The following is an 18,450-nucleotide window of genomic DNA, read 5'->3' as shown; positions in this document are numbered from 1 at the left end:
TTTGTTGAGCAGTGCAGTTTTTCGCTAATACTTTTCATGGAATAACTTTCCTTATACAGAGTTCTTACCCTCAGTTCCTTATTTCTTGATGTTTATCAGTAAACACATAAAACGTACACCAAACACTCTTTCTTAATGACTCGATTTTATAAGTCACAACTCTTACGCCTCAAATTATATTATTGCAAAGCTCTCTAGAATCATCTACAAACTTCTATAATATAAAAACAATACTCCCACTTTCTAGGACATCTAGAATCATCCACAACGGTCTACCACATTTAGAAATCTTCTGCAACGTTCTACTACATTCAGGAATATTCTACATCTCCCTGCAATATTGTCGAATATTCTAGAAACTTCCTAAATATTAAATTTTTTGATTTTTATACATGATAGAAAATATTTCAATAAAAAGTCAGTCCAATTTTAATAAAAACTTTGAAAATTAAGAAAAGTGTCGTTGTTGTTGTTGTTGTTGTATGTTGTGGATTTTAGCAGCATCAGCGACTAAGGCCATTTCTCCGTGTATGTACTGCATTGTCTGTAAATTGCTCGTGTTCTGAGATTGATTTTCTGTTTGCTGGATGAAAAACCCTCACCTGAGACCGAATAATTGAGCCACATTTCAAAAAAAGGTCCATAAAAATTCGTCAAGGACTTGAACTGAGGTCTTTTCCACCCGGTGTGGGGGCGAATGGCGATCCTTCCAACTGTGCTACTCACGAAGGCTATGAAAATTAAAACGTGATTCGAAACTTTAGGCGGTAGTGTAGTTAAGGAATTTTCACTTTAATTTACTCTTTTGGCTTTTCATATAAAAATTATCCAAAATGAGCTTTACTTTTTTGTCTAAGTGCGCTGAAAGAGACTTGGAAGCGTAACAGGAGGTTTCGTCGGTCTCATAGCGATAACGTGACGAAAGATTAGCATCTGCACAGTTCCTTCGCTTCGGAGGCGGAGGATTACCACTAAGTCATCGCCTGACAATACCTTCTGGACATTATCGAATTCTTCCATCTACCACTCTTACTGCTTTAATGGTCGATTTTACGGGTCTATTAAACGTGAGAAATCCGCATCCAGTTGTGTTCAAGAAAAACGTATCGTATTTGAATTTATCAAGAATTAGAAGGTGCTGACAAATGAGACTTAATGAGTCCGGAATAAGTTGTGATTGGGTAACAAATTAGACGATGGGAACTGTAAAAGTACGCGGAATATTTCTAGCTGTCTGATTTATTATAATGGCTTTTTCTCCACGGGTGCCCGAAGCCTCAGACAGCAACCCATTTTTCAACTGGGGTTTTCTAATTCATTGAAGTAGAATGTTCTCGTTTGAGTTTATATAAATGGCTCAGTTACAAAAATAAATCCCTTTTCTCTTTCACCAGACCGAATCTCAGACACTGAGGGTGACCAAACCGAATAACGACAGTTGAACTCCATTCAGCATATTGCTGATCCAAGCACCCGGTATTGAAAAATATGCATAGTCCGCCCTTTCAGTCGATGTACATTTTATATGCGTGGCTGGACTGAAAAGTCTTTTTTATCGCAAAAATATCTTTCCTATTAAATATTAATAAAATCGTCAATATTTAAACCATCTAATTACCTCTCATCAGAAAAGTGAATATGCGAAATGCGGATCACATCATTAAGTTATCCCTTTTCCTCTAAACGCACTTTATGTTCCAAGAATGAGCGATTTTAACTATAAAAGATTATCTTTTGAGTACAGCAACATTTCGGCAAAAATTTGAGCGAAGCGGAAATTGTACCAAGTATGGAGCGCCCTGGCCGATAGTAAACTTACAATCGCGGTCCTGCCATACCTTTTCCACACTTGTCTGCCATATTGTGTGGAAAAGACCTGAATTCGAATTCCGTCAATAACGCGAGGTACTTTTATGGGAATTCTTCACAACGTGGCCGAATTAATCGGTCTCGGAAGAGGGCAGCGTGGTGTCTTAATGCATTAATTACTTTCTCTGGTATGCCGAAACGGAAAATGTTTTTTTTTTTTTTTTTTTGATTATTTCTACCAAACATGGGAAGAACTCATAACCTGTCAGGGTTTGAAAGAGAGAGAGAGGGATGACTGTTAGTGTCAAGATGGTAGATATCAATCCCTCTTCGAAGCAAAGTATATAAAACTGTTGCAAAGCTGTGGGATGAAAACGAAAGCACTTCTAATGCTTCATTCAATCGAGCATTTATGGCATGAGGCAAACGTCAACCTCAACCTACTGTAGAGCAATTGTGAGATCCTCTATAGGCAACTATCATGTCGTATACCTCCGCGTGAATTTCATAATCTCGTGACATTCATACCGGTTTGATTTCAATGGCGATTTCAATAGTTCCACCTCTTAATAACTAAAGTGCATTTTCTATGGTTCTCATTAAACATGCATATCCTGAAGTGTATCTTATTTGTTATTGTTTTAATCCGATGCTTTCCCCTATCTGTCCACTCTATCTGCTCAATAACGCCTCATGAAACAAAGGCACTTGCGCAAGTGTGAAAAATGAAAGTCGGTTTAATCAACTGTTTAAATATTGTCGAACATATTGCTTAAATTTTGTCTTTCCGCTCGTAAAAACTTTACGATTAAGAAAAGGAACAGCGACAGTTAATTAAGCACTCCCTGAGGCGGACTGTTGCATGTTGTTCTTAATAACACGCCTCAGTACTCGTCGTGAAGTCCAAGAGCGTTAATCACTGTCTACTTAATGCCAGCTATGTTTTAATCTCCGTCACTTTTGGATGGCATTTTCAATTCCATCTGATGGAGGATACGGAGGAAAGATAAATGCATTCCAATGTTTTGTTTGTTGCAATATTATCAAACTCAATTTGGCGTACGTAACTTTTGAATTAAAAGCTTTTCATTCATCTCAATAATCATGGCACAAGTCATTGAATGTGGTTGTTTCTTTTTAATCTTGAAGAGATTAGATTGGATGGAATGAAAAAGTTTGCAGATGAGAAAACTAGCCGGGAACATGACTGTGGAAAACAGATGATACGAGCAATTATCAGAATGTTTTTACATATAAACATTTACGCCATAAGTTATAGTGTTTATCCTTTAGGGGCTCTTGGGCTTTATTGGAAGAGAAGTAGTATTTAGTTGATGACTGAGATAATCTTAAAAATGAAGATCTGTAGGACCGAATTGAAATCCAAATATTTTTGTAATAATGTTAAAACTGTGCTCATTTCTGCATACAATTTTAACATAAGTTCTTAAAAACTGTTTTATTGTAATATAGAAGATTTTTAGTGTTGTGTTTATAATTTACAGTTTTCCGATTCAAGACCCATTAGAAATCCACCTCGCCCAGAATCGTGAACTACGAATTGAAAAAGTGATATAAAGAATATAAATAAATAAATTTTGTACTCCTGTTTATACTCCAGGAAGACCAGCGGTCAGAGGAGTTCACAAGATAGAAATAATACAAGAAACAGCACAGTATTTAGCATTCATGGGCTTGAACCATCGTTATAAAATCCACTGTTACCATTATTGGTTGTAAAGAATCACGTTACGATAATTACGTAGGGTCCCTTGATACATTCTTCCAGAAAAAAATAAAATCGTCTAATAGCGGTTTTAATCTGATCTATATTACACTGGTGTGCAAAACTTAAGAACCAACACCATTTCTAAAGGTTACAACCACAAAATCTTTACTTAAGGTACTTTTTACTGATGAGAATAGATTCAGTTTCAGCAGCGATCCTGGACGTCAGCTAATCTGGCGAGAGGTTGGCACACTGTATCACCCCACAAACATCACTGAAAGGGATCGATATGGCGGTCGAGGTGTTCTCGTCTAACGAAGCGTTATCTTGGATGGACGTACACAACTCCAGATACTGGAAGGAGGTACTGTAACCGATGCACGCTACTGTAATGAGGTAATCGTTCCCCATGTGCGTCTGTTCCGAGGTGCCATTGACCCCGAGTTCGTGTTTATGGATGATACCGCCATACCCCATCGCACTGCAGCTGTTGATATACTTTTCCATACCAATCCATACATTGTTCGTATGGATTGGTCTGCCCGATCTAAATCCCATCGAACACATATGGGACGCTCTGGGGAGGCGCTAGCGGCTCGTCTACACCCACCAGAAAATGTTCACCAGCTGAAGATGGCACTGACAGAGGAATGGACGATGTTACCGCAAGAACTTATCAGCAACATTGTTCTAAGTATGGACAGGCGGTGCAAAGCCTGCATCGACATTAGGGGTGGCCATATCTCCTACTGAGGACCACCTCTTCCCTTTGTTCCATCTTTGGCAGTGATGCATCTGCAACCAGTGCTGCGTTGCCATTTTTGAATAAAGTCCCTCTGTACCGTTTTGTTTCCGTTGTTGTGTCGATGTTTTTTCTTTCATCATTTCTGTACCTCACGAGGTTCCTTTGGTATGCTTTTCCCATATCCAGGCCGCTCCTATGAGAAGCTACAGGTGAAAACCTGACTGGTCCTTAAATTTTGCACACCAGTGTAGTAATTCAAACGCACTAAACTTTTCTCGACTGCCAAATCTTATAATGGAAAAACGCCTCACCCTAACTGCCAAAATTACCACCGGAATAATCTCGGAGCCAAACATATGGGAACTGTGCAGCTGGAGAATCCCTCAACCCGGACTGAGGTCAGCTCCCACACTTATAGCCAACCCTAATAGACTAGCCCTTAGCTACCGTTTTCTCCCCATGCAGATGCTTATCACAGTCCAAGCGATCGACGGCGATCTCTACAAATTTTCCAAGGATCGCAAATACCGGAGACAGATCATTGATGGCCTAAACTCAACCAGGTAAACTGCACAGTAAATGTGGGCAGTATAATAAATTTAAAATGTCTGTATATTATGAATTAGCATTAGTATTAGTAGATGAATACGATGCAAGAAAGCAAGCTAATGCAGCATCAGCCAAAAAAAAAAACAAAAAAACCCTCCCATTTCACCCTTCCATTCGTTCCAAATGCCTGTCCACCGCAGCCTTAAATTTATTTAGGCTATCAACTTCCACAACAAAAGATGGAAGTCTGTTCCACCAATCAACTACCCGCTGGCTAAAGGTAAACTTCTGCACATCTCTTCTGCAACTGTCTTTCCTCAATTTGAATCTGTGCCCTCTCAGGTTCTTTAATCTGAACAAGAAGAAGAATCCCATCTGCATTCAGCTTGTTCAACCCATTCAAGAACTTATACACCTCAATCAGATCACCTGGCAGGTGCCTACTCTCCACGCGCTGCAATTTTCAGAACTTAAGCCTTTCTTGGTAACCTTTGTTCCCCTCACCAATCTTGTTGCCCTTCTTTGTACTCATTCTAGCAACTCCACATCTTTCCTAAAATGAGGCTTCCAGACCTGTACACAGTACTCTAGGTGTGGCTTGACCATTGCCTTGTATAACGGGATAATCACCTCCATGACCCTGCTAGAAAAATTCCTATATTCATTGACAACACTCCATGACCTGCCCTGGCAGCTTGTCTGCACTGCTCAGTGAACTTCATATTTGATTGCACAATTACACCCTGGTCTTTTTCATTCTCCACTTCCCTGAGTGTAGTACCACACAGTTGGTACTTTTCTCTTCGGTTATTGCTACCCATATGCAGTACTTTCCATTTGTCAATGTTAAACTTCAGTTGCCACTTCTCAGCCCATTAGCCCAACTTATCTAGATCCAGTTGGAGTAGCATACTGTCTTTACTGTCGTTAAAAACAATGCAAACCTTTGTATCATCTGCAAACTTGGACATTAAACCTGATATACCTTCATCAATAGCATTTATAAATATAAAAAACAACAATGGGCCCAACACTGAACCCTGTGGGACTTTACTAATAACATTTGTCAGCGAAGAGCAGCGCCCATTGATTACCATCCTCTGTCTTCTCCCACTCAACAATCCTTTTATCCATTGTAGCAACTTACCCTTAATATCTCAGCCTCATTAATTCATCTGACATCCATTAGGCCTAAACCTTGAACCGTATTTCTTAGTTGAAATGAAACGCCTAATAGCCTCCAAAATTAAATCCCCGAAGTCTTCCCATTTAGAATTCAATGTTGGTAACATCATCAGTTTATCCCACTGTACAGAATTTAAAAACTGTCTGAGACCTCTTTAGTCACTTTTACGAAAGCATAAGCCCTTCCCTTTAGCCTTGATGGTAGTTACACCTTTAAGTAATTCCCACATCAGTACATTGTGATCACTGTCACCCAGTATTTCCTTTATCTGCAAATTCTTAGTGCATGAATAATCACTGCTGATAATCAGATCAAGAGTAGTACCCCGTTTGGTTGCCCCTCGAATGTTGCTGTAGAAAACAATCATCCAATTAATCCATAAAAGCCTTGCTAGTTGTCGAGTGACCAACCCACATGTTCCAGTCAATATCTGGGAAGTTAAAATCCCCCATTATAAGACATTCTGATTTACTGGCTCACTCTATTTCTCTGCACAACTGCTGATTATACTCATCAGATTCATTAGGCCTATAACACACACCAGCTCTCATTTTTTTCTTTCCCAGTGCTTATGTCACGCCAGACTCAACATTGCATCGTCCACCAATATCAATCGGATGCACTTCCTTAGATATTATGTGTTTCATAACTAACAACATAACCCCTCCTCCTTTATACACCTCAATTCTGCACTGATTTTATCTGTATGACACCACGTCTCTGATATCCCAACAATATCTGCCTTTGATGTCTTGACTAGCACTTCAAGCTCATCAAATTTATTCACTATACTCCTAGCATTGGTGTACGTGCAAGTATACATGCACCTGTTTCTATTCTTAGTTACCCTCACAGCCCATGTATTTATTTGTTCCACTATGACTTCCAGCAGTCCTGGAAATCTCCATTGCCTTGCTTTCGATGCTGCTGCTCATTCTAATAGAAACAGCCCAAGAATCACTTTTGCCTTTGCCTGCTGCCACTGTTAACCTTTTAGTCTGTATCCCCCAAGCTAGCAGTTTTCCGACCCACCCAACACTGCCTCGATGGTATCAGCAAATATTCTTACACCCTTTCTATTTAAGTGTATCCCATCCCTGAAGAAGCAGTCTCTCCTGTCAACAAGCACAGACAGTCTGAAAAAAATTCCACCCCTTGACCCCAATATCACCTTTCGTGCCCTTCAACTTTTGCCCCTGGCATTATATTGTATATAATGTCAAAAATACTGTATAATATTTTTATGAATATATTGTGAATAATTTAACTAAAACTTGTTATATTGTTAGCCTGAGGGATGAACCCGAATTTCGATGTGGGCCCCGTCCTCATGGTCTCTGTCCACCAGCCAATGTGAAGCCCCTGGCATTCCTGCTGTGAAGGTTACATTGTATACATTCTTTTGTACACAATAAAGATTATATATACAGTGTATATTTTAGTTTTAGCATTTCAGTCATTTTTTTTTTTTTGGAATCAAGGGAGAATTAATATTAGTATTCTTAGTGACAAATAATGCAAGGTAACAAGCTTATTAAGCCCTCTTAGCCGAGTATGCAAAGCGGTTACATAAATACACGTGCTTTGAGTGGCCATGGTTCAAATTCCAGTGACTACTAAATACGATGATGTTTCTTGTGCTGTCTTATGAACTCCTCTGACAATTCCGGAAACCATAAACGCAAAATTTATTTATTTATAAGCCAAAAATACACACTATTTTTTAATCCCCTCTAATAATTTATCTAATTTTCCTTAAATTTATTCAAACTACCCACCTTCGCAACACCAGACTTAGCTGGAATCTATTACAATAGAAACGTTAAAAACTTCGTTTCCTGTATTGATACTGGAGGCTGTTATCTCCTGAAATAGTTTTCATGATTTTTTGTTGTTGTTTTTTTCTCTTCTAGGATACTCTAAACACGGATGTGGAGTCTATGGCGATCTACCTCTCAATGAACAAGACACGGTTGAAACTAATAACTACACCATTTGTTCACTTCCCAATTTCACGGTAAGAAAATCATTATGCAAATTCACTATATTATCAATTTCAGACACTTTTCATCTTTTACATTTCCGGTTTATAATTCGCGTCTGCAAAGGTATTATGGAAGCCATTAAAATTATTTTCTTCTTATAATCCGCGATCAATAACACTTTAATGGGATATCTATGCGAATATTCCCATTAAATGTAATATATTTATCCAACGCAGTAATTTTTCCTAATAAAAATACAAAAAAAAAAAAGCGTACAACTTCCGTTATACTCGTGCTCCAACTGTTGCGTGCAAATCTTGATTCATGACTCGTGCACGTGCTCTTAGTCTGAGGCCTTTACGTCACGTTTATTAAAGTAGTGGTGAAAACGTTTAATTTATGTTATTTACAAGAAACAAAGACCAATTCTTTTTCACAGAAACTCATTTTATATTCGTGACTAACATTCTACTGAAACCAATAACTTTCTTCTGCTAAATAAAGGTAAAAGGCAAAAAAAATCTAAAAACAAAACTGCTCTGTTACCATGTTATCTTTGCGAAACAAATGGTTTCGAGAAGTCAGAGTTTAATTCTGTGCTTCACCACATAAGGAAACACGTCAATTACTCGCCATACGCATGGACGCTCCTGGTTATTAGTTTTTCCAGTGTGGTGATAGAAAGAAAGATCGCTTGGGAAATAGTGGATACTTCAGGCTTATTTTATTTAGTGGATATCACCCTCTAAAGCTTGAGTGATGGAATATAGAACAGGGTTCTGTTTAACAGAATTCTATATACGAAGCATTGATAAATTAGTTCGGGTTATAATCTCTTTTTATAGCTTATACCACTCCCTCTGGTATAAATAACTTTCTAAGCTCAAGGAAACACATTTTCTCATATCAAATCCTACGTGTATTTAACCCAAATTTGTTGTCTGCACTCTCAGAAAGCTATTATCTCTTAATCCTCTCCTAAGAAACTAATGGCTCCATCTATCGGGACAGAGTGGAAACTCCATACACATTAATTTCCATATTGTATTTTTAATACTTGTATACGTAATCATAATGATTTCTCGCGATGTTATTACAGTATTTTCTGATATTAAGACGTTCCAAACGCACGATACGTCACTATTTTGAAAGGTAAAGTGAAGAAGTATATTTTAAATAAAAGAAAAAAAACTATTCCCTTTTTATTTATTAAATATTTAATAATTAAAATTAATTTTTGTTCGCTCAAATATTAGGCTTAAACCTAATGACACGAACTGAGAATCAAACAACTTTTTACTATTCTGTAGGCCTGAGACGAGCTTGATAGCTTAAAAAGCTTAATATTCCATATTGAACATTTCGACATTAATCGGATATTTTTATCTCGGTGGAAGAGATCGACATTTTTATTTTGATGCTATTTCTTTTTAAGAGTATACTAAGTTTGAGAAGGTCGAATATGGGAATCAGTATTCTACTTTAGAAAACATAATGATGTCCAATTGTGGCAAGCAACAAACGCACTTGTCACACTCCAATTCTATATTTTCGCAATTTCACACTTTGTTGGACATCTGAGTGATTCAAATGTTTTCTATTTGTATTCCGAAGGAGAATTTAGCCACTCTACAAGAAGGAAATAGAGAGGAAGATTGCAGGGTAAGATAACATATACTGCCAGCACTTAATTTGTATCTCTTTGTCAGCCTACATTTATACGGTACCATTCGCGAACTGACTGTCACAAAAACATCCATCCAGTCGCTACTATACGATATTTTCTTGTCGCGTGCTCTCGCTGGGTTCCTTCTACCATCAAACGTGTATTTCCATGAGAAAGGAATCGATGGAAGGCGTAGTAACAAGGTAGTTTGCAGCTTATTCTTTGTCAAACTTTCCCAAAAGCTGTCCTAAGTGAGCCTTTCAAAGTACCGTTGAAAATGCGTGGACTAAAAATCGAATTTGATTTCATACATACGTTTAGTGTTATGTACCCAGCTAGGCCTGATGCTATCTTCCCGGTGACCACATCTATTCTGAGGCTGCCACAAATGATAAATAAGCCAAAGGACAGGAAGATTTTAAATTCGCATTTAGGTACACCAACATGGACTACATCTGTCGAAGAAAGGGGGTGGCGAGAGCCGTCAGTCGACCCAGATATCTGAAGAAAAAGAAATTCAAGGTCTTTCCCATAGGAATATCCATTTAATTATAATCGAGGATAATTAATGGCTGTATCTTTAAGTATTTTTGCTGAGTTTTGATTGCAACCCATCTATCTTAATTCCTGTTATCATCCAAGGAACGACCTACTTTCCGTTTCTTTGAAATTCTACGAAGCTCTGTCACTTTCTATTTTATTATTAAAATTTCGGATGAACAGTGGTATAGTTACGTGATGTGCGTAGTCAGCATCTTATAATATTGCGGAAGACTTTCCACAAAGCTGTGAGTTTTACAAACGAAGAATCAGCAGTATTTGGAATAGCGCCAACAGTAGTTGAAAAGTGTTTTCATAAGCCACCCACGTGAATCAACTATTTGATTATCAGCACTATATTTTCCCAACAGTTCTATTTTAGTTAAAACTTTGCGAAATTAATATAAAAAAACCGAAAACTAGATTATTAATAAATAAAATACAATTAATAATATAAATAAGCGGCGTGTTTGTATTTAAAAATATTAATTTGACAAATATATTTTCTACATAATTATATATCGTATACAAATATATATTCTATATTCAATTTAAAAATATTCTTCTACAAATATTCTATAATCTACGTAATTCACTTTTTTCTATTATAGAAAACTGAAAGTGAATTTTTGGCAGAACTTTTGACTATCCTGAACAATTTGCCATTTTCACCATATAACGATCCGACGGTGGAGGGTGTCTTCAACGACTGCGTGGAGTCTGTACTCGTTCAAGGTGAACCCAAAAATGGTAAGCGAAAATATGAAACTAATTCAGTAGAGATATGTACTCTAAAATAATTACGGTATTTTAAATACGTGAAGTATTAGCAGTATTTAGAATCCATCTGCTCGATGATTGGATTTCATAAAGCGAATTATCAGGCCCAAAAAAAAGTTGGGTCTTTATTTTAAAACAAAACCCAAAAAGTTGAATTTTGTTTTAATGTATACATATCTGTTTTATGAATGACATTTAAATAGTTATGGTCTTTCAGGACACTTGTACTGTCGCCGTACTTTTGATGGATGGGGTTGTTGGAATGACACACCCGCGGGTCAAACAGCGTACGCACCTTGTCCCAGGTTCGTGCCTGGATTTATACCTGAAAGTAAGTAGGAAATGCTTCTCTGTTTACGTTTTAAGAATGTGGCATAAGCAATATACTCTCATGGTCAAAAGTTATGGTTGAGTTTGTATACTTATCGTTTGTAAACTGAAATTGATCAGAAGTTCGCGCCACTCCTGCCTTAACTTATGACCATCAGTGTACTGTATTTAGTTACTGAGTCCAAAAATATTCCATTAAGAAATATTTAAGTCTACAGTGATGTTATACCAATGCATATAGATCATAAAAGTGTACTGGAACAAAAAATGATACTGCAAGAACCAGGCAACTTTTTTTTTTGGATATTAGTGTATGAAATACGAATACTTAATGCGATCTATTTAGTGTTTTTTGTAAGCGAGTGTCGTTTAAGTCTGGATTTGCAGTTTCTCTGTTTAAAACGCTAGAAAATCTTTGAGAGAACACTTCTTAAAAGTAGAAATGTTTTCAGAGATTCGGAGAGAAAATAAAATTTATTTAGAGTTAAATTAACTAATTTTAATATTTTATAATTTGCTATTATTATAATTAGATTCATTTTAGGTGGTTAAATATTTGTTTTGTTAAATATAAATATAAATATTTATTTATAAATGAACTTTATTTTATTGTGGAAGTTATGGCGTAACTTCAACGAAATCAGATTGGTTGAAGAGATGCCATCCTTCTGTTTGTGAATTTTATAATAAATTAAAAAGCTTGGATAGTTTATTTCGCTATCAAATTATCCTACATTTAAGAGAGTATATTTCTCAAAAAAAAGAAGACAATTAAGTCAGATATAACATAATTTTCTTTAAAGGACAAGCCCATAAAGTGTGTAATATTGATGGAAATTGGTTTCGTCACCCAGAGACTAACAAGACATGGTCCAATTATACAACTTGCATCGACCAAGAAGATCTAACAGTAAATATCAGTTTAATATAAATATAATGTGTTTATATATAATCAATTAAATTGTTAAATTTTGTAATTTACGTTTTTCCAGTAGTTGCCAAGTCCAGAGTCGCTACAAGAATGACATTTAGAAATAAACTTTGTTGTTGTCTTAAATCCAGCGGCTTTAGCTGAACGAATAGCCCCCAATAGTGTCCAATAGCTAACGTCTTCCAATACCTTTCAAAACAAAAGAAAGGGTATCTTTGTAAAGTTTTTTGTTTCCAAGATTTCAATACTTTTAACTTAAACAGCCGTTCAGATGACTTCCCCCTTTTCCCCTATTTCTAACGTACGAAGTCTTCAAATGTTAAAGTTGACATATTTAAAGTTCTTTTAAGCGTCTAAAAGGAAAGTTGCCTGCTACTGACATTTGTTGTTCGACTCACTACAATAAAGAAGCAGTCATTTAATATCTGGCAAAAACTCTTGGTGAACGCGAAAAATATTCACCGCCAGAGTTACGCTCCGTTGAACTACGAAGGCAGGAAGTCGATGATGGTAGTTCGCGAGAGAGAGAGAGAGAGAGAGAAAAAGGAAATGAAATTAATATACTTCTAACGCTACCTCAGAAACACCTATTAGGGTGATGGATGACATGCCAAGCATTTTCCGTTGAGGATTAAAAAAAAAAAGTGCTAATGAAAAAGAACAAAAGTTGACCTCTAAAGTCAGTGAGACGATTAGCCGGGTACAAATGCGAATTTATTGTTTTTGGTCTGCATTCATCAACAGGCATCCACGTCTTCAGTAGCTGACCTTCGCGCATTCGAGGTCACGGTAAATTTCCCTTTCGTTTCTTTGATATCTTTCTTAATTTTTATTAATGAAATATCAGCGCTGTTTGGACAGCGCTAACGTATATATGTGTGTATATGCGCAGACTAGTTGAGAAGAATATTAGACTATTAATATGTACACAGAACAGTATAGTAATACTTTTTTGTGTACGTATTAATAGGTTTTTTTTTACCTACACCGTGTGGTAAAGGCGCTTCGAGTTCAATTTAGTCTCGACTGAAAGTACTTTATGCGTTTTTCAGACCGGTACCGAGTTAGTCGGGCGACGTTTGCATGCTTTTACCATCAATGGGAACCGTCGGTTTTCATCCCGCAAAACAGGCAAAACAAACCAATCTTGGAATTCCGCACCTCTTGGCCTTAGTTATCTCAGGGATTATTCTAAAATAACACAGCATTAACTCAAAAGGAAATATTTTGCTTACTCTAAAATCGATTTAAAATTAATTTAATTGGGAAACTAGATCGTATGTATAGCTTAGCTTAATTTGGATTTTAATTGGGAAATTATTTCAGTCAGCGCAGGTGCACCAGGGTTCTGAGTGGGCTCAATTGGTTCAGTTATACCACTGACAACCTTGTGGATAGCACAGTTGGTAGGATCGCCGTCCTCCCCATACTGGGCAGAAAAGACCTGAGTTCGAATCCCGTCGATGACTTGAAGAAATTTTATAGACCTTTTTCACAATGGGGCAGAGTCAGTCAGTCTCAGGCGAGGGTACCATGGTTTTTTCTCCCGGAAACTCGGGTTTTTCGTCCAGAAAATCGACCTCAGAACACGCAATTACAGATAATATACACGGAGCAATATGGCCTTATTCGCTGATGCTCCTAAAACCCAAAACAACAACCAAACCCAAACCACAAGAAACAAACGATACGGTGACAATACCTCCACTGACCATCCGATATCGAAAGACATCAGAAGTCGCCTTCAACACTGTCAAGAATAGAATAAATAAATAACATTCTACCAGGACACTCTGGTATTCTGGGAAATGAAACAGCAGATCAGGAGGCAAAATGAACTGACCATTTGTTGCAGTCCCCTTTTCTAGTTCCCTACATAGAGTTTAAGAGCATAATCTAAAAAGCATACAGTCTTGAATGGACACAGATATGGAAAGAACAGACTTGTACCGAACTCTGTCAAATTAAAACTGAACCAGAAAAATGAATTTCTAGCTCCCCACGAATCAGACAAGAGAAGTCATATTAGCACATTTACAGATTGGCCACACTTATCTTACCCACCTCCATTTACTTATGGCCAAAAGTCTTCCTCAATGCACTTCGTGTAAAACTTAGCTCACTTTCAAACATATCTTAATTGAATGTCCCCTTTACTCAAATATCAGGTTTAATACTTTTCAGACTCTTTCAAACCTACAGGGGCCCTCTAAAGCTACAACATCTCCTAGGAAATACAGAAAATTTCACAGAACTTTTTGTCTTCCTTAAACAGATCAAACTTTATCACTGAATTTAAACAACATCGACGTGCTGGTCATAATCCGATATGCAATTGAATGGTAGAGAAACATATTTAGGCCTTAGCTGTCCTTGTGTCGTTAAGCTTCAATCACAACAACAACAGCAACCTGTACTGAATTTCGTACTTAGGATGATACGATCTGGTAAATAACATTCATCGGGTATCTGCCAGCCCCAAACACAGCCATCAGATCGATAAACCCCATAGCACGATTCGTCACTGCATAATAGTTCCCCAGTCAAGAGACAAATTACGATTGGTTGTGCACCAGGCATGTTGACGCCGTGCACTGTGTGCTTGGTCTGTGTAGTGTGATGAACTCTTCCGTAAAATCCAGTGGCTCCCACACGTAGTTCTTGTGGCTTCCCTGATCTTCTCAATAACGATATTCTGTGAGAAGCAACTGGATCTAGATGCTACCCTTCTGAACATCCTCTGTTCTGATATGCTGGTCTCTTTGCATCAATTTCTTCTGTCTACCCGAATATTTTACCCGATGTAACAGCAACATGACGTTTATATTCGGTGATTATGTCAGCCTGTTGATGAAGAGAGTTGCAGGTTGTTGCAATGGCACGAACGGGTTGCTTGCTATTATGGCATTCTGTGCGCATTCTCCGCTGGAAGTCTCTCAATGCGTCAACTCATCTGCTGTACTTGATTTATCTGCTTACTTCTAGCGTGGACGCTGTTACTTTTATACTATTCACGAGGAAATAGTGGATATGGTTTATTTTTTTCTCTCAGGCGTGCTGGGATGTTCTGAGCAAAATAGTGGATACGGTCCTAAATTTATAAAGGTACCGAAATGAAATTCATCTGAGTCACTGAGTCTCATATTTAATGGAAAAAATAGTTTTACTGTTAGTTACACATGTTTTCTCTTTTATTTTAGACTGCCTGATGCATATCAGAAAGCCAACATACATTAGCTTATCCTCTTTAGTACTACACTGGTGTGCAAAATTTAAGGACCAGTCAGGTTTTCACCTGTAGCTTCTCATAGGAGTGGCTTGGATATGGGAAAAGCATACCAAAGGAACCTCGTGAGGTAAAGAAATGGTGAAAGAAACAACACCGACAAAACAACGGAAACAAAACGGTACAGAGGAACTTTATTCAAAAATGGCAACATAACACTGGTTGCCATGATACAGATGCATCACTGCCAAAGATGGAACAAAGGGAAGAGGTGGTCCTCAGTAGGAGATATGGCCAATCCTTAATGTCGATGCAGGCTTTGCACCGCCTGTCCATACGAACAATGTTGTTGATAAGTTATTGCGGTAACATCGTCCATTCCTCTGTCAGCGCCATCTTCAGCTGGTGAAAATGTTCTGGTGGGTGTGGACGTGTCGTTAGGCGTCTCCCCAGAGCGTCCCATATGTGTTCGATGGGATTTAGACCGGCTGGGTTTACGGGCAGTCCAATCCATAAGAACAATGACCTCACTTTCCAAAAGCATATCAACAGCTGCAGTGCGATGGGGTGTAGCGTTATCATCCATAAACACGAACTCGGGGCCAATGGCATCCCGGAACAGACGCACATGGACAAGGATTACCTCAGTACAGTACGTGCACCGGTTACAGTACCGCCTTCCATTATCTGGAGTTGTGTGCGTCCATCTAAGATAACGCCTTTCCAGACGAGAACACCTCGACCGCCATATCGATCCCTTTCAGTGACGTTTGCGGGGTGCTACCGTGTGCCAACCTCTCGCCAGATGAGCTGACGTCCAGAATCGCTGCTGAGACTGAATCTACTCTCATCAGTAAAGAGTACCTTATGTAAAGATTTTGTGGTAGTAGCCTTTAGAAATAGTGTTGGTCCTTAAGTTTTGCACACCAGTGTATATTTCGAATATTTTTAAAATTATTAATATACATAATTTGTAATTAAGCATAGATCAAACGGAAAATGCATGTTCAATTTGAAAACGTTTCTATTTTCAATTTGGATTAAAATGAAATAATTCGAGAGTGCACGTCAACTTACTCTCCAGAACGAAATGAGCTAATGCTCTCCCCCCCCCCCCTCTCTCTGATGGCTCTAATCGATATGAAAAAAAGAGAATGAAGTAATAACTACAAGTAACATGTTCCTTCTGCATCCCACGTTCGTCTGTTACTTAAAATACATTCCATCCAGTGCCCTTGCCAATTACCATAGACGGACGCGGACTTTAAGTCTCTTTAAATTCCCCCAGAATTTCCTCATGTTCGATATGGAGATTAAGAGCTGATTACCGAGCTTTTAATGTATATGTTTGAGCCTCTCATTTTATCCAAAGCCGCCCTTTAACGTCATGTAGCTTTTCAGTTGCTCCTCTTATTACAGCGTAATATTATTATAATGCATTTACAATCCTATTGGACAAGGTTTGGCGTATTTAACTGAACTATTACGTTATCTCCTTGGCCAGTTGTTGTTTCTTGAAGCCCTTAATGACGTGGGTGTACGTGATCCATAATTACCTCTTACCAATGCCCGTGGAATTATTAGCTTTCGAATGGTGAAATAGTCCTTGTGTCTTAGGATTTACGGTCTAAATTTGTGTGCTTACTGAAATAAAGAGCACACCTGCCCTCCTGAATCAGCGGATTTATTTTAGCTTCGAACAAAAATTCATGGCCTGCTGATTTTACAGAGGAATTATATTCACTAATTTATTCACTTTAAATTTCGGTTGGCAAAGTTAGTTAAAGTAGATTTTATTGACATTTTGTTAGTAGATGATTTAATTGAATTTCAAGTCTAGCGTTGCCTGCAAACAGTTCCAAGCAGTCCTCGCGAAAATCAGTAGATCTGATCTTGAATTGTCCATGGATCTCTGCAGCTGGAAGGGCACGCAATCTATAGATTTTTGCTTCAAATAGGTCAGCAGGTTGATCTGAATGGTTTTATTTTTTTATTTCAGGTTCATCGAGAATTTTAGGCAAGTTTTGTAAAATACTTCTTTAGCCCAAACCTAAACGAATATGAGTTCCTTGTTTTTCCGTTGTGAGATGGTTTTCATAGTGTCAGCTAAATGATACGAACCAACAAAACGTACTTGGTATTATGCAGGGTTGAAATCTGCGAAGAGAGTTGTTGAGTTCTGTAGATTTTCATTTTTGAAGTTCGTTCTCTGGAACAATCTTCTTTCATATGTATTTCTCAAACATTAAGAAGTAGAGAAAGCGAAAAAGATAGTTCTGTGAGTTTGGAATTGAACACTGAATAGGTGTTGACTAGATAGGCACATGCTCAAACTATGTTTGAATAGAGTGGGAGAATTGCAGATGCCAGATCAGAAGAAGAGTGCTCATGGAAGTGTCTTCCACAACCCCAGTTGTGGAAACAATGTTCCATGATAAGGCGGATTTCATGTTTGCACAGTGAGAAGCTGTTTAGAAGAAAAGTAACGGCAAAAACGAAGAAAAGCGATTTTTTCTCGATGCAGAGGAAGCAATATTTGCAGCTTATTTATGACAAGAGAAATTAGAAGCCGGGGTGATCCCCAATAGCGATATGGATTCTTGTCTTGAAATTTGAGTGAAGTCGAAGAGGGACATAGAAGCAATAGCTCTTTTTGTGAGAAATAAGACGGGACTGAGTTTTAGGATGATTGAAGTTAACTAAGTTTCCTTCGCCCGCATTGGATAATTACCTGGACTAGCATTTAAGGAATTTATGGTGGACATTCGCAAAGTTGAAGCTGTTCTTGCAAGGTTCCTCAAACTGAAAGATGGATTGTACTCTCTTATCATCAGCAAAACTATGGATAGGATTCCCAATAATTTATTTAGGATTTATGAAATTTATAGTCGTATTCTACCCAGAATAAATTTAATTGAGGATTTAAGAATCTTCTTCTCATTACAAAATCACTTACAATGAGGCTAAAAAAAGT

General features: G+C 37.8%; 1 protein-coding gene across 2 annotated transcripts in view; it reads left to right on the top strand.

Annotated features, from left to right (window-relative positions):
• LOC150079437 (calcitonin gene-related peptide type 1 receptor-like) overlaps positions 1 to 18,450 on the top strand; it is a 142,866-nt gene that overhangs the window by 95,534 nt on the left and 28,882 nt on the right. For both annotated transcript variants that reach the window (XM_090383900.1, XM_090383901.1), the window contains 4 exons: positions 7,932 to 8,035; positions 10,821 to 10,959; positions 11,207 to 11,320; positions 12,123 to 12,229. In XM_090383900.1, coding sequence (XP_090240026.1) covers positions 7,932 to 8,035; positions 10,821 to 10,959; positions 11,207 to 11,320; positions 12,123 to 12,229 — 464 coding nt within the window. The remainder of the gene's footprint in view (positions 1 to 7,931; positions 8,036 to 10,820; positions 10,960 to 11,206; positions 11,321 to 12,122; positions 12,230 to 18,450) is intronic.

The sequence above is a fragment of the Mastigoproctus giganteus genome, chromosome 10 (assembly GCF_048544385.1).
Source record: "Mastigoproctus giganteus isolate SK-2022 chromosome 10, ASM4854438v1, whole genome shotgun sequence".
In the NCBI taxonomy this organism is placed as follows: domain Eukaryota; kingdom Metazoa; phylum Arthropoda; class Arachnida; order Uropygi; family Thelyphonidae; genus Mastigoproctus; species Mastigoproctus giganteus.
This window is presented reverse-complemented; position numbering and strand designations above follow the sequence as displayed.